General features: G+C 47.5%; 1 protein-coding gene across 1 annotated transcript; it reads left to right on the top strand.

The window, feature by feature from the left end:
- The first annotated feature begins 9,175 nt into the window (after positions 1–9,175).
- LOC311231410 (mpv17-like protein) lies at positions 9,176–16,473 on the top strand. The gene is made up of 4 exons (XM_084317988.1): positions 9,176–9,733; positions 10,103–10,173; positions 12,585–12,614; positions 13,452–16,473. The coding sequence occupies exons 1-4, from the start codon at positions 9,430–9,432 to the stop codon at positions 13,782–13,784; spliced, it is 738 nt and encodes a 245-aa protein (XP_084174114.1). The 5' UTR covers positions 9,176–9,429; the 3' UTR covers positions 13,785–16,473.
- The last annotated feature ends 22 nt before the right edge of the window (positions 16,474–16,495 follow it).

The raw sequence follows: 16,495 nt of genomic DNA, 5'->3' as shown, positions 1-16,495 counted from the left end.
CCAGGCTGGGCAGACCACGTGTGGTGCTTGCATCCGAGGAGCTCCGGGCCAGGACGAGTGGACCTGTACATTGGATTACTTTACCCGGACGACCGCGAGCCTTCCACGGCTTGGATTATCTACATGCTTTGGGTGCTTTGATTATGCCATGGATAACAGCCAACACTGCTGAGTGTTGGAACTACCCCCCGGAGAGGAGTCCAGGTGAGACGGCGCTCTACCCCGAGTGAGGTCGCCTCACGTCTCTTCGTTGTGGACCGGCAGCTACCGTCCACCAGAGGGTCCAGCTGTATTCATCTGTGGACCGAGGTTCTGTGGGCACCGTGTTCAGCACTCTGAATTCTCCCAAGAAATCGTCGGCCAGATGGGATACCGCCAGCGGCTCTTCTAACCCCCCCCCTACTGTCTTACAACCAGCGGGACCCCCCCCCCCTTTAGTGTATCCAGCTATAATCATTTAAGTACCATCGCTATAGTTCCCTAAAGAACCAGGTTGTATATTTGCTCCCTGCGTAACCAGAGATTGGACATTCAATGTTGATTTACCTACGAATACTCATTTGCCTTACAAGTGCATTTCAAATCATAAATGTCATTAAGTGAACGTTGTATATACCCTTTGCTATATAAAATATTCGATTTATACATTTGTGTGGACTTCGTTTCATCAGGTGGGAAAGTGTTCATCATATCTATATCATGTACTGGATGGCCAGAAGTTAAAGTACAAGCGGTAGTGGTTTAATAATACCATACTTATCAATACAGTCAGGGAATTGTACCCCTCAGTTACAATTGGTCCTTCGAGCCGGAGGGTAACTAGTGTAATATTAATATAGTGTTATTAATATTGAAATGGCCTATGATGAACACTCCACGAAACGGTCCTCCTAACGTAGAACGCCCGCAGCGCAGACGACAGCCACCTCAGTACTTAGAGGACTACGCTGTCAGTCAACTACCTAGCCTTCGACAAACGGTAAACGCGGTAAAAGTAGAAAGTAAAATTATGTCTGACCTTAACGACCAGGTTTCCCCGACCACAGAGGCCCTAGTGGGTTCTAATGTAACTGACCAAGCTCACGGTGGGGACCAGGAGGGAGCTGACATGCCTTTACCCCCCGCCAATACCGAAGAAGTAGTCCCCCACCAGCCCCGGGAGGAAGACAACCCTACAGAGAGAGAACTCTGCACGGAAGAAGAGGAGGAGAGCGCCGAGGAAATAGAGCTCCAGGACTCCCCAACGAGCGGCTCACCCAGGAGCGGCTCACCTCTACAACCGTCTTCCCCCAGCGAAGCGGAGAGGATGCTACAACAGGCGTTCCTCGTCAGCCTGACAGCCTCTACCGAACGCGATCGACTTCAGGGTGAACGCGATCGACTTCAGGGCGAACGCGATCGACTCCAAGCACAGATGCTTATCGAGCGCGAACAACTCCAAGCGCAGCAACGGAGCGAAGAAGAGCGCATACGCCTGGAGATGAGACGCCTTCAGACGGAAGAGAATATGGCAAGAGACCGGGCCGACGCACAGCGCGCCGCTGCCGGTGCCCAAAGAGAAGCAGATCTCACCAAGCGCGAAGCCGAGCGCGACAAGTTACAAGCGCAACTAATGGAGCAGCTGATCCTCAAGGCAACACCCTCTCCCTCCGCCAGGGGTTCAAGGAACTCGTCGAGACAACAGTCAAGGGCAGCGTCTCCTAACCGAGCAAGCGACCCTGAACTTGACCAACAGACCAAGCCTATACCCCCCGCAGACCCCCTTCCCAGACCGGTCCAAGCGAGACCCAGCTACAAGGAAGGAGCGGCATACACTGCGGAGAAGCTAAATAAACGACTACAGGATCTAGAGGACCTGATAGAAGAAGAAGAGGGAGAGGAGGAGAACCAAGCCCGACGACAGCACAGTACTCCACCGGACCAGGAGGTCCAGTACAGCCCAGGCTATACCCCCGCGGCGCTGCGCTACAGACCCCCGACTCTATTCACGGGTGAGCACGACGCACGACCAGCCCCGAGGAATAGCACCTGGACCAGCGGGCCATGGTACCCTGTCGGTACCAGCCCACAGAGAGGCGCAAGAGGAGACTCGCCTAGGAGGTCTCTCCCCCAACGCTCGCCGATGTATCAGCCATCCACGGCGTCATACATTGCCACGCCGACGTTTCCAGACTTCACCTATGAGAATCGAGCACAGTACACGGAGCTCCGGATGTGCTTAGAGACAATGATGGTGGACGTCGTTGATGAACGCCACAAGTATGCAATATTACTGAAGCACCTGAAAGTACCGCGAGCGCACAATATAGCGCTAGCCTATGCCACCTCTACGACCCCATACACCGCGGCTCTAGCAGCGCTGGACCAGAGATATGGACGTATATGGGATTACGTAATCCAAGAGATAAGGCATATTGATCGCCTACCCCCAGCAACAGACAATCGCTCATTAGACGACCTGTCAATCAAAGTGCAGTCCCTGGTAGGGATGCTGGGAGCGCAACGGGAAAAGGGCATGCATGAGCTATACGCCAACTCTAACGTCGAGAGGATTCTAGAGAAGCTGCCACCCGCAAGACAAGAGCGTTTTAGGCAGCAGAGAGACCACCGTGATCCTAACGGTCCCGAACCATCCCTCCTCGATCTAGCCGACTTCCTGGCGAGAGAAGTCAGCAGCTTACGACTGGATACGTTCGTGCGGAGCACGCCAAGCTCCAGAGAGGGACCCAGGAGAATAAACGATGGAAGAAGATCGGTGACTGTCATGCACCAATCAGAGTCAGTACCAAGCAGTAAGAGCCACAGTACCCCCTCGAGAAAAGAGAAGTGGAAGATGGTGTGCCCCTACTGTGAGAAGGAACACTGGCTGTCACAATGTGACCTGTTCACAAAGATGAATGCAGAAGAAGTGAGTCAATGGATAAAGTCCAACAGGCGCTGTTACCGATGTGCGCGCAGTCACATGGCAGCCGAATGCCGCCTAAAGAAAAGGTGCAGTCGGTGTGACGGAGCCCATCTAGATATACTACACGACAGTAACAGGAGAAGGCCTGCACCTGCACCATCGAGCGGCACCAGGGCAAGTGTCATGTACATTGACCCCGCCAGCAGCAGCGGCGCCCAAGTGCTCTTAAAGGTAGTCCGTGTGACATTGAGCTACCAAGATAAAGTCATGGACACTTACGCCGTCCTTGATGACGGGTCAGAGAAGACCCTTCTGCTCGCGTCCGCTGCAGCCCAGCTGGGACTGCGGGGGAGCGAGAACCAAATGACGATTCGGACAATAAGAAGAGATTTAAAGACGATAAAAGGCGAGAATGTCTCCTTCACTATCGCAGCAAGCGGGCAGCCAGAGCGACGGTATAGGATTACAAATGCTTTCACCAGCCAAGAAATAGGACTATCGCAGTACACCTACCCCATCGCCAAGCTGATGGATAAATATGTGCACCTGCGTCAACTACCTATCCCGCTCATAGACGGCGCCACCCCGACCCTGCTGATAGGCTCCGACCATGCAGAACTCATAGTCCCGATTGACCGGGTCCATACAGGACCCCGAGGCTGTCCTGCAGCAGTCGAGACCCGCTTAGGGTGGACACTACAAGGCCCCCTCGCTAAATCTCTCAACCGAACAGCAGCCACTAGCTGCCTCCACTCCAGAACGACAGAAGAAGACACCACTCTCCTGCAGCATGTCGAGAGGCTATGGACACTAGAGACAATGCCCTTTAAGAACGAAAAGAAAGACATTCGTTCTAAAGAAGACATTTACGCCATCAACCTCCTCGAGCAAGGGACAAAGAGAGTCACAGTCGGCGGAGTGATGAGATACGCAACTCCACTCCTGAGGCGAGAGGGAATGCCCACCTTTCATGCAAAGAAAGACGCCACGGAGCGGTATCTATTGAACACAGAGCGGCGCCTAGCCAAAGACCCCGCTCAAGAGAGTGTGTACCGCGCTGAGATTGAGAAGCTAATCACAGCGGGACACGTGACAAAGATTGACATTAAAGAGGCCGATCAGACGACCGAATCATGGTACGTGCCGCACCACAAGGTCCACCACAACGGCAAGGATCGCATTGTGTTTAACTGCAGCTACCAGATCGGATCCCAAAATCTGAATAAAGAGCTCTTGCCCGGCCCCACACTCGGCCCCTCCCTACTGGGCGTGCTACTGCGCTTCCGCCAGGACAAGGTGGCTATCAGCGGGGATATCAAAGGGATGTTCCTGCAGGTGAGACTAGTGGAGGAGGACAAGCCCCTGCTGCGGTTCCTATGGAGAGAGAGGATCGGAGATGAGAACCCAGCCATCTACCAGTGGGAAGTACTCCCCTTCGGAACCACATGCAGCCCGTGCTGTGCTACATTTGCACTACAGAAACACGTCGCAGAGGACCCAGCAGCAGATGAAGAGGTCCGACACAGTGTGAAGAACAGTTTCTACGTGGACAACTGTTTACAAAGCGTTTCGACTCAAGAAGAAGCCGAGGCTCTCCTAATCAAGCTACGCGCCTCCCTGATCAAAGGCGGCTTTGATCTCAGGCAGTGGGCCAGCAGTGACCCGCACGTATTGCGCAGCCTCTCCCCCGCGGACAAGGCTGCCAGCAGCGAGACCTGGATGGCGACCATCCCAGGAGAAGCCCAAGAAATGACACTAGGACTAGTCTGGCGCTTCAAAACAGACTCGCTCCACTATAGACACAAACCCCTGACTCCAGAGCAGGGAAGGTCGACGGCGACACCGACCACCAGACGGAGTGTGTACAGAACACTCGCCAGACAATATGACCCGTTGGGATGTATTCTACCTTACACCACCAGGGCAAAGATGATTGTACGAGCACTATGGGACAAGGACCAGGGCTGGGACGACCCAATACCCGCACACCTTGCCTCCACATGGAGAGAGTGGGAGACGGAACTCCGCTCACTCCCAGGCGTCAATATACGCCGCAGCTACTTCCCACCCACGGTGAGGCCAGAGACATGCAAGATGGATCTACACGTCTTCAGCGACGCCTCCGAAGTAGCCTATGGATCGGTGGCCTACTTGCGTGCCCAAGAGAATGGAGGAGAGAAACACACTGCTTTCATCCTGGCTCGCTCAAGAATAGCCCCACAAAAGCAACAATCTATCCCGCGTCTAGAGCTCTGCGCAGCCCTAGCAGGAGCGCATCTAGCCACGTTAATCCAACGTGAACTCACCATTCCGGTGCACAGAACAATCTTGTGGTCAGATTCCACGACAGTACTCACATGGATCAAGTCTGATTCATGCAGATACAAAGTCTTCGTGGGAGTCAGAGTCACCGAGATTCAAGAGTTAACAGAAGCAGCGAGCTGGCGGTATGTGGACACCAAACACAACCCAGCTGACGTCATCACCCGGGGAATGTCCCTGGATGACCTCACCCGTCGCAACATCTACAGTGACGGACCAGAATTCCTCAAGCTCCCGGAAGAAGAGTGGCCTACGCCCACCCCACGGGAAGCAAGTAAAGAGGAGGCTGAGAACAAGAAACCTATGTTCTGTGGACTGAGCACAGTCGCCTCCACAGACCCAACATAGATGACTGCATTACCCTACAGAGTGCGCAGCTAAAGACATTCCTGTGGCACCACCCAGAGATTCAGTCCACCACTGACATTTCAGCAGCTGACTACGAAGAAGCAGAACTTCTTCTACTACAACGAGCCCAGAGAGACTCGTTCCCCGATGAGCTAGACTGTCTACAGGGAGGAAAGCCCGTCCCATCAGACAGCAGACTGCTCCACCTGGCACCCGAGAGCGACGCCCATAATCTCATCAGAGTGGGTGGTCGCCTGCGGAGAGCCCCCGATCTACCGGATGACATTAAGTACCCGATAGTCTTGAACAGCCGACACAAGGTCACAGAGCTGATCATAAAGAAATACGACGAGGATGTACACCACGCAGGAGCAGAGAGAGTCTTCGCGGAGATCAGACGTCGCTATTGGATACTTCAAGGAAGAGAAGCGGTGCGACACTTCCAGCGAACCTGTCTAGACTGCCGAAAGTGGCGCGCCCAGCCCAGCATACCCCGGATGGCTGACTTACCTCCCTGTCGCCTCCGACTCGGCGACAAGCCATTCCACTCCACAGGCATGGACTGTTTTGGCCCGTTGTATATAAAGAGAGGAAGAGGAACCGAGAAGCGGTGGGGTATTGTATTCAAATGCATGACCACCAGAGCGATCCATATCGAACTCCTTCCGACCATGAGCACAGACTCATTCCTTATGGCCTTCCGAAGATTCACATCACGGAAAGGAAAACCGTCTACATTGTTGTCTGATCACGGGACAAACTTCAAAGGCGGAGAAAGAGAGCTGAGAGAGAGCTTCCAAGCTATGGGCCCAGAACTTAAGACCCACCTCGCTCCATCCCAGATTGACTTCCAGTTTAATCCCCCGAACGCACCCCACTTCGGTGGAACCTGGGAACGAGAAGTACGTTCTATAAAGACAGCCCTGTACGCCGTGCTTGGGGCCCAGACTGTGGCGGAGGAAGTCCTAATGATAGTCCTCACGGAGATCGAGGGAGTATTGAACTCCAAGCCCCTCGGCTACGTCTCCAGTGATGTAGCAGATGTCGACCCAGTCACCCCCAACACACTCTTAATGGGGCGGCTGGACCCCGCGCTACCCCAGACAATGTACAGGCCTGAAGAAGCGAACGGCCGAAGAATGTGGAGGTACAGTCAAGTGCTAGCTGACAAGTTTTGGAACAGCTTCCTACTCCACTACCTACCGTCTCTACAGACCCGCCAGAAGTGGGTAAAAGAGAGAGACAATTTGACAGAAGGAACAGTCGTCATGATTGTCGACCAGTCACTACCCAGAGCTATGTGGCCGGCTGGCCGCGTAAGCAAAGTGATCACCGGTGCCGATGGCAAGGTCCGAGCAGCTGAAGTGCTCGTCCAAGGGCGAACTTACACACGACCCGTGGCGAGGCTAATAGAACTGCCCAGACTCCCAGACACTATCGATGATGACCATGACCCCATGACTTTGTGAGTTGACTGACCCTTACAGCGGACCTTGAGTGGTAGACAGTGCGGTTAATCTGTCTCTGCTTAGCTAATTAGGTGGGACTAATTAGGGGGCGGCTGTTGTGAAGGATCAGATTAAACCGAATATATATATTTATTTATGGATATATATTTAATAGTATTTGTATATCGTTTGATATCCCCTGTATATTCCTTGTACAATATGCACTGAATATCCCTTTAGTCTACTAACAGCCCATAATAGTTTCATTCTACCATTGGACGAGAACCTGGCGCCAGCAGCCATGCCCCTTGGTTCAAGTTCAATCGTGCCGACCAACATGTCGTTACAAGCCCGGTTCCGCGTAGGAATACGTCTGGCGAAATACGAATGGTACTATTTGTTCACAGCGCATATATATATGGCGCAAGTAAAGTAGAACTTTCTTTTAGTCCATTGGTCCTTTGCCCTCCAACCGGGTAACAGACGTGGAGCCTCACCCACGACGCACGTGTGGTGTAGTGGGGCCTACTTGGCCTCAGAATAGGCATTGAGACGTCGTGTGGATTGATAGTTGAGTTGTCATAGTTTGGCACTATACCGTCGAGTTGGACGTATTTCTATTGGGTTAATAATAGTCTATTATGTATGGTGCATCGTTCGGTTAGAGTTGTGAAGTGAGCAGTACCCCCATCGTTCCTGACGTTATCTGGAGTCTTAACCAGGCTGGGCAGACCACGTGTGGTGCTTGCATCCGAGGAGCTCCGGGCCAGGACGAGTGGACCTGTACATTGGATTACTTTACCCGGACGACCGCGAGCCTTCCACGGCTTGGATTATCTACATGCTTTGGGTGCTTTGATTATGCCATGGATAACAGCCAACACTGCTGAGTGTTGGAACTACCCCCCGGAGAGGAGTCCAGGTGAGACGGCGCTCTACCCCGAGTGAGGTCGCCTCACGTCTCTTCATTGTGGACCGGCAGCTACCGTCCACCAGAGGGTCCAGCTGTATTCATCTGTGGACCGAGGTTCTGTGGGCACCGTGTTCAGCACTCTGAATTCTCCCAAGAAATCGTCGGCCAGATGGGATACCGCCAGCGGCTCTTCTAACCCCCCCCCTACTGTCTTACAACCAGCGGGACCCCCCCCCCTTTAGTGTATCCAGCTATAATCATTTAAGTACCATCGCTATAGTTCCCTAAAGAACCAGGTTGTATATTTGCTCCCTGCGTAACCAGAGATTGGACATTCAATGTTGATTTACCTACGAATACTCATTTGCCTTACAAGTGCATTTCAAATCATAAATGTCATTAAGTGAACGTTGTATATACCCTTTGCTATATAAAATATTCGATTTATACATTTGTGTGGACTTCGTTTCATCAGGTGGGAAAGTGTTCATCATATCTATATCATGTACTGGATGGCCAGAAGTTAAAGTACAAGCGGTAGTGGTTTAATAATACCATACTTATCAATACAGTCAGGGAATTGTACCCCTCAGTTACAGTTTGGGTTTTTTCTCCTAAAATGTTGTCCCACACTCCTAAGCAGAGATGTCACAGGCAGCTAAAACCATATATCTATGGCTAAAACATGTTTGACAATGGAACGTCGTTCAACTTTCTGTGTACTGTTTTTTTTACCCTGACTGCTCTCAGCATAGATAATATATATATATATTTTTTTTTTAATATTGCAAAACAGAAATTATTAAAAGTCAATACTCAACACATAATGCATAGTGAAACTAACAGTCAAGGTGGTTAAAATTACATGCAAGTACAGAAACAAGAAAAAAAAAAAAAAAGTCTATAATAATATTTTAACCGTATACAGTGTATATCCAGCTAAATTAACAATTATACAAATGCTTATATAGGACATACCCCTAATACCTATTTTCTAAAACCCTACACACATATGCTCCAGCTCGAGATAATATATAATTTATGGCTCTCAGTATCACAATACATTCCTCCAATCAGATTATCCAGCGGTGTTGCTACGCCTTCTGATTCAGCGTCACAAGGGGCAGAACCATAGATATGAACCCTTCTGATTCTGCGTCACAAGGGGCGTACCAATTTTACGCAGAATGTTCTCTAGAAACTATTGGACTGTTTCATCGGTCTCCGTAGTTCGGTGCAGGACTGTGCCTATTTCTTTGCTTTATCATTTTTCCGCCGAATAATATTTATCTATTTATCAAATACTATACTGTTTTATTGTATTATGTGTCTTAAATATCGAAAACTGGATGGATAGGATACATTATATTTATTTCATGGACATGAAATCAGAGGGGACGTTAAACTGCTTCACACCACCAAATTCACAACATTCTTGTCGTCTTCGTGTTTACGAGATCTAAATGTTTTGAAAGGCGATATTAACCGACAAAATGAGAAATGCATTCTTAAGACCATTTAAACGTTTTCCGTGGGTTACCAATGTAACCCTATATGGTTGTCTGTTCGCCGGCGGGGATTTCGTTCACCAGTGGTTTTCGCGGAGAGAAGACATGGATTGGAGCCACACTCGAAATGTTGCCATTGTCGCGTTCAGTTTCCATGGCAACTTGAGCTTCTTCTGGATGCGTTTTTTAGAACGGAGGTTTCCCGGGAATTCTGTCGGGATGGTGCTGCGTAAACTTTTTCTGGACCAGACCACTGCTGCGCCCTTAGCCACCAGTGTGTTCTACACAGGTCAGAGGGGACTTCAAAGATCACACATTGACACACTCTGTCTAGACAGTTAATCATTGACTTCAAAATCTGACAATCTGTAACATTCTGTAATCAATTAAAACGTGTTCCTTTGCTCTTCTTTACTCAAAATACAACCACAAGTAATTCATTAACACTAGCTAACAGAAGTCAGCGAACTACAGGAATAGATGTGAGCTCAACTAGGGAAAGAAAAGTATTGCTACAAACTTGATAAGCTGCAGGAACAGATAGCCGGTCAGGCCTATGGAAGCCTTTAGCGTCAGTCAAATACAAAAGGCAAAGCCATAGTTCTCTTTTCACACTAAAGGAATAACATACTCTTGATTCAATGTTGTCCTTCTGCAGGGGTGAGTTTATTGGAGGGCAAGGAGGATATTCTGGAAGATTGGAGAGAAAAGTTCCTGAATACATACAAGGTGAGAGACACTCCTGGGCTAACATTTGTATGAGTGAGGAGGTCGAGGTGACAGGTATCAGGTACCAGAGTATTGTGTATGTGAGGGGTATCAGGTACCAGAGTATTGTGTATGTGAGGGGTATCAGGTACTACAGTATTGTGTATGTGAGGGGTATCAGGTACTACAGTATTGTGTATGTGAGGGGTATCAGGTACCACAGTATTTGTATGTGAGGGGTATCAGGTACCACAGTATTGTGTATGTGAGGGGTATCAGGTACCACAGTATTTGTATGTGAGGGGGTATCAGGTACCACAGTATTTGTATGTGAGGGGTATCAGGTACCACAGTATTGTGTATGTGAGGGGTATCAGGTACCACAGTATTGTGTATGTGAGGGGTATCAGGTACCACAGTATTTGTATGTGAGGGGGTATCAGGTACCACAGTATTTGTATGTGAGGGGTATCAGGTACCACAGTATTTGTATGTGAGGGGTATCAGGTACCACAGTATTTGTATGTGAGGGGTATCAGGTACCACAGTATTTGTATGTGAGGGGGTATCAGGTACCACAGACTATCTCCTGGTGCCTGAGAGCCACCCCAACAAACCACCTACCTGGTATCGCTCCAGCAGAGGTCAGACGAGAAGCAGCCACGCTGGCCCTTGCTCGAAAGGCACAAATTAGTGAATTCCACCTCCTCCACAAGACAGCACATGCGCCTCAAGTCCCGGTGCCCCTTTGTCACACACGCCCAAGAACTGCTCCGCACAACACCAACTGACACCTCCAACCAAGGCCTCCTGGGTCAAGGCAAGATGGAGGGACCAGTGGAAGTCTGCAGAACCATCCAGGCTTCACCACTACGTTGAAGATCCCACAGATGTTCTTTGCCAGCACCTGCCCCGAAAGCAATGGACAACCCTCAACCCTCTTCTTAGCTCTAGAGCAGAAAGACCTCCCCTCCTCCCCATGTCTCCTAAGTAGGCCACAGTGGTATTGTTACGCACCCCAGTGCGCAACACAAGGCCACACACAGGGTAGGTGAGGGTGCAGTGACACAAAACCACTGCAAAATAATAGTATTTATTTACAAACACAGCAACACAGAGATCAAGGAGGACTACCAGTGGCACCAAATGAAATACAAAAGGAAATGAAATCCCACCCTCCCCTTTACAGGTGCGGACACCCACAAGTACAGGTGGCGGTGCTCACTCTAAGGCTGGTGTCTTTAACATCAGGTCACCTATGTGATGCAAAATGTAGACCCAGGGTGTCTAACTCAATGTCCTTTGCAGATGAGTGTACTTATTTGTTATCCAGTAAACCTATAGGCTCTGGCTCTGGGAAATTCAAATTCCCACACACAACACTCTTTTTCATAGGAGTTGGTCAGCATCATTCATTATTATTATTCTTTTTCCTCCTTTCTTTTTCCGTTAGTCGTTATGCCAATTCCCAATCCCCTTCCTGGTCGTTGCGCACTCTACCGCGTTATTTTCTTTCGTAGCCGCATTTTGCGGAGACGCTCTCTGATTGGCCACTTCATGTGACATGTGCGCCCAATCGTGTGACGCCTGTTTCTACACTGGTTAAGCTTAGGCACTCTTTCGAAGTTGGTTAAGGTTAGAGTTTGTCTTAGAGCAGGGCACACCAGCCCTGATTCCAAACTTTAACCTTAACCAACTTGGAAAGAGTCGCCTAAGCTTAACCAGTGATAAACTAGGCGTTAGGTAGTTTGCAGGCTGTTAGACCCGGAAATGGGCAAAGACACAGCTCGTCACGCGATTGGGCGCACATGTCAGTGGCCAATCAGAGAGCGTCAGTCAGTGGCCACTCAGAGAGCGTCTCCGCAAAATGTGGCTACGGAAAAAAATAACGCCACTCTACCCCCTACCGTCGGTCTGGGAGGGCGGAGACTATCACATGCTTCCTCCGACACATGTGTACCCAGCCCACCGCTTCTTTTCACCTGGCAGCACGGACTCTCACTGGGAGAGTGTAACGTGTGGAAGGTCACACTACCTCTCCTAGATCCTTCCCTTGCTGTGCAGGCGCCCCGACCGAACTGTAGGAGTCGCTGTTTACAACGACCAGGACCCACCCTCGCCGGGTTTCCCACCCGCTAACACTGCCAATTGTGTTAGTATGGACGGTCGGCCAACCCGGAAGCACCACAGCTGGATTCGATCCCACTGTCTCTGTGGTGGTAGACAGACGCTTAGTCCGCTGCGCTACCCGGCCGCCCAGCATCATTCATTTTAAAGACAAATGTTTACTCTGAAATATTCTTATCGAATGTCTTCAGATGTTTGAGATTTCTTTTTGTTCCATATTATGCTGCGCTGACACACGTTGTAATACCCTTGTAACACTTTAATGTTACAGATGTTGATTGTTTTTTTATTGTTGTTTTTTTCAGACTGGGCTGATGTTCTGGCCATTCATGCAGGTAAACAGCCACACTTGTTGAAAATCAGTTGAAATGGGGCGGGGTACTTAACCCTTTCACTACCACACTACAGAAGGTTAACCTTTCACTACCACACTACAGACGGTTAACCTTCTGTTGTGTGGTAGTGAAAGGGTTAACCTTCTGTTGTGTGGTTGTGAAAGGGTTAACCCTTTGTTGTGTGACAGTATTTTGTATTTATTTATTAACACAAAGAGTTAAACAAAAGTTTAAAAAAAGACATAATAACCATATTGTATAGGAGAAGTTTAGAAGCCTAGAGGCTTATCGAGAACTTCCCCTGTTTTGTTAAATCAAACATACAAAAATATACATATTATTAAAAAAAATACCAGTAATACATTCAAAAGATATGTGTTACAAACATACATACACACAGTACATACATGCATATATACTGCGTACATAATAATACATAACCACCCACCCACCTGCCTACAAACCTACCCACCCACATAACCAAATGCATGTACACCTACACGTATGACCTATTTATCTATCTACTACTTTTTGGATATGAGAATTTTTTTGTAGTTTGCTTTAAAAATAAGCAGATATGGAGATTTCCTCAGCATAGGATCAGCTGCATTACAAAGACAGTGAAAAGGTTAAATGTAGTCCAACATCATTATTTAAACACAACATATAGTAATTCACAGAAAATGCATCCACTATGATGAAAAAGAGATGCATCCTGAAATCATGTAGGAGCAGCAGAACAATATTTTACGGTGGGTGGATACTTTGAGAAGTGACTAGCTCTCTCTCTCTCTCTCTCTCTCTCTCTCTCTCTCTCTCTCCCTCTCTCACCATCAGTGTGTCAACTTCTCCATGGTGCCGCTGTACTTGCGGACACCCTACACGGGCTGCTGCGCCTTCATCTGGGCCACATTCCTGTGCTTCTCCCGTCAGAGTGGAGACGGAACAGCCGGGGCCGCTCTGGCGTGGATGTTTGCCCCCAAAGACCAACTGTGCGATAGTGAGAAAGTAGAGCAAACAGACCCCAGAGAGGAGGAGGAGGTAACGGCACTGAAGCGTGAGACAGCAGAGTCTCAACCTGCACAGGAGGTGTCGCAAGGTCAGAGAGATGTGAAACCACTCGCTAAAGAGCAGGAAGGAAAACCCAAAGAGGAAAGTTCTGGTACATAACAGGGTACAACAGGCTTAATGGACCATGACCTATAAAACACCCCCTGGGTGATGTCATGCCTGACTGAACCTTCCCACAGTGCAATAGTTCAGGTTAGGTTTTGTTGGACGCCTTCCTAAATCCCACGTGATGGGTTATCACTAAATGGCCAAACTGCTCAGGAAGAGAGAACCCTTTGTTGTGTGACAGTGAAAGGGTTAACCTTCTGTATTCTTGCAGTGAAAGGGTTAACCCTTTGGTGGCGTGGTAGTGAAAGGGTTAAGAGTGATTTATAAACCAGATGGCAAGTATGAAGAACTAAATACAAATCGTAATAATAACGACAACCCAGTCACGTATATACACCAATAAACTCGTAATGACTAGTATGTCAATTAAACTGCCGTGATGAATTCTGTCCGAGCACTTCTTTTTGCTAGTGATTCAAACGCCTCCTTTGACACGCTGTCGACCCTGAATGTATGAAAAGGATCGCTCGACAGTCTGATTTATCTGTCATTTGGACACTTGACACCAAGGGATTGTTATGGTAACACAGAAGCTTCATATTATATGCACCTGGTGTATTGAACGAATCCCATACACCTAAACAGGACGAACAAGTGTGGACAGATTAGAATCAGAGCTCAGGCCTGCAGTGAAAACAAGCGCTGATTCCAAATTGCTGCACATAACTGTTTATGTCTTGAATCATCTACTTCTCATATTTTTTGCAGTCTTGAAATTGTGTGATTACTACTGAAAGTTAATTTGTATTTATTCAATTATGACTGATAATTAGTTGGATCAAACATCCGTTTACTTGAATAAGGGACTGGGACCTATAGCGGTAGTTTGACCTACAGTACAGTGGGTACACTACGTACAGTATAACTCTTCCACTGGCTGACTTTCAGTTGACTTCTGCACTGACTGACTACTGTATTTTGCAATAGCACTGCCCACTGGGTTTAGATTTTTTCCCTCTCTGTATTCTTAAAGGTGCTATAGACACGGCCGACCCGGGTTCGACTCCCGAACCCGTCGTTATTTGCCTAATGTCTTCCCCTCACTCTGTCTCCCATTCCTCCTCTGTATCTCTCTACTGGACTGCTCAGTAGCAATAAAGCGATAAAACGCCAAAAAATAAATCTTTGAAAAAAATAGTATTTAAAAAAAAAAAAAAAAAAGTGCTATAGATCCTATTTTTATGTAAAGTAATTATAAGTAAAACTTTTTTTAAATTATATATCCACAGAGCTTTAATGTGCACAATCAAAATATTGATTAAATATTGATTAATGAATTTATCATAAAAAAAAAAATTGGCGGTGTACTGCAACCCACACGTTGAATTGACGTGGAAGTATGTCGTCTAGCTCCCAACCGCGAAATATCAGCGACAGCCGACGTTTGAAGCATATCTCTGCCTTAAGACCCTTATGCCAGACCTTTCTTCTGCCCTGGTACAGCAAGACTATGGTAACAGTAAGAGATACACACAGACGCAGGGTTCAGTGGGAGACACTGGTGGACACACATGTCCAAATCCTGTATTTCTAGATTGTTTGTGAACAAAATGGAAACATGTGGGCCTACATAGTCTTTTTGTTATTATTATGTCACCCATGTCCACTAGGGATGCACAATATATTTGTGAACATATAGCGATATTGGACGATATTGGTGATTTACTTTTATTATGAGTCTGATGAGTATAATTGGGCAGATAGATTATATTGGCTGATAGTGATTTTAATTTTTTCTTATTAATTTGTGTTGGTCCGATGAGCAGGACTGGATAGATGTGAACAACCAATGATAATTTCGAATGATTCATTTAGCTGCGCACCATTTGGCCATAAAGACAGAATGTTTTATATTTTACAGTGTTTTCACGTCATCACTTTCAGTATGTACACAATTGGATGACGGTTGTAACTTAATTTTTCTTTTTCTTTTACAGACAACATTGGTATCAATATCTAAATATCAGCCATAACAGAACATTTATTATCGGTATTGTATCACTGCAAATTTTCATATCAGTGCATCTCTAAGACTTTTACATACTTTGTTAGCCTAACATGTCAGACCCATGTGAACGTACGCAAGCTAGTTCTCCATTGGGCCTGAAAGTGCCACATTGAGAAATAAACAAATAGCTTGCCAGCTAAATTGGTTGTCAATAAAGTCAATTTGACTTAGCATAGTGATGTGTTGGTGTCTTCTCCCTCATGCTGCAATACATTTCTGGCACTGTGATTACATTAAAGTACAGGAACCTCTCTGTACTAACAGCAGCAGCGAGGCAAAGCTTGTGTATGCCGGCTATTCTAAACCTTTATATAAAAAGTACGTTCCATGGGTGTGAAAAAATACAAATTCACCCACAAGCTCAACCTTATAATACACTTCTGTACCTGTGAATACAAACAACTCTGTCAAAGCTGTAATCTCCGTACATCAGTGTAGCATATAGGCCTGGGCGATATGGGGAAAACGAAAATACCATGATATTCAGAAGGACAATATTGATACATATCACAATATCTGTTTGTTTAGGTATTTAAAACCACATGTACAACACTCCACTGTGTAATGTATTCTCAGTCCTAGTATACCATCCCAGATTAGGGGATGAGACAAACTCTTGTTTCTATAATAAATAAAAAATCTTTAGGGCAAGGAATAATATATTTCACAATATATTCCCTGTGATACTACTGTC

This window comes from Notolepis coatsorum (genome assembly GCF_963971535.1).
Source record: "Notolepis coatsorum genome assembly, chromosome: 7".
Lineage (NCBI taxonomy): Eukaryota > Metazoa > Chordata > Actinopteri > Aulopiformes > Paralepididae > Notolepis > Notolepis coatsorum.
This window is presented reverse-complemented; position numbering and strand designations above follow the sequence as displayed.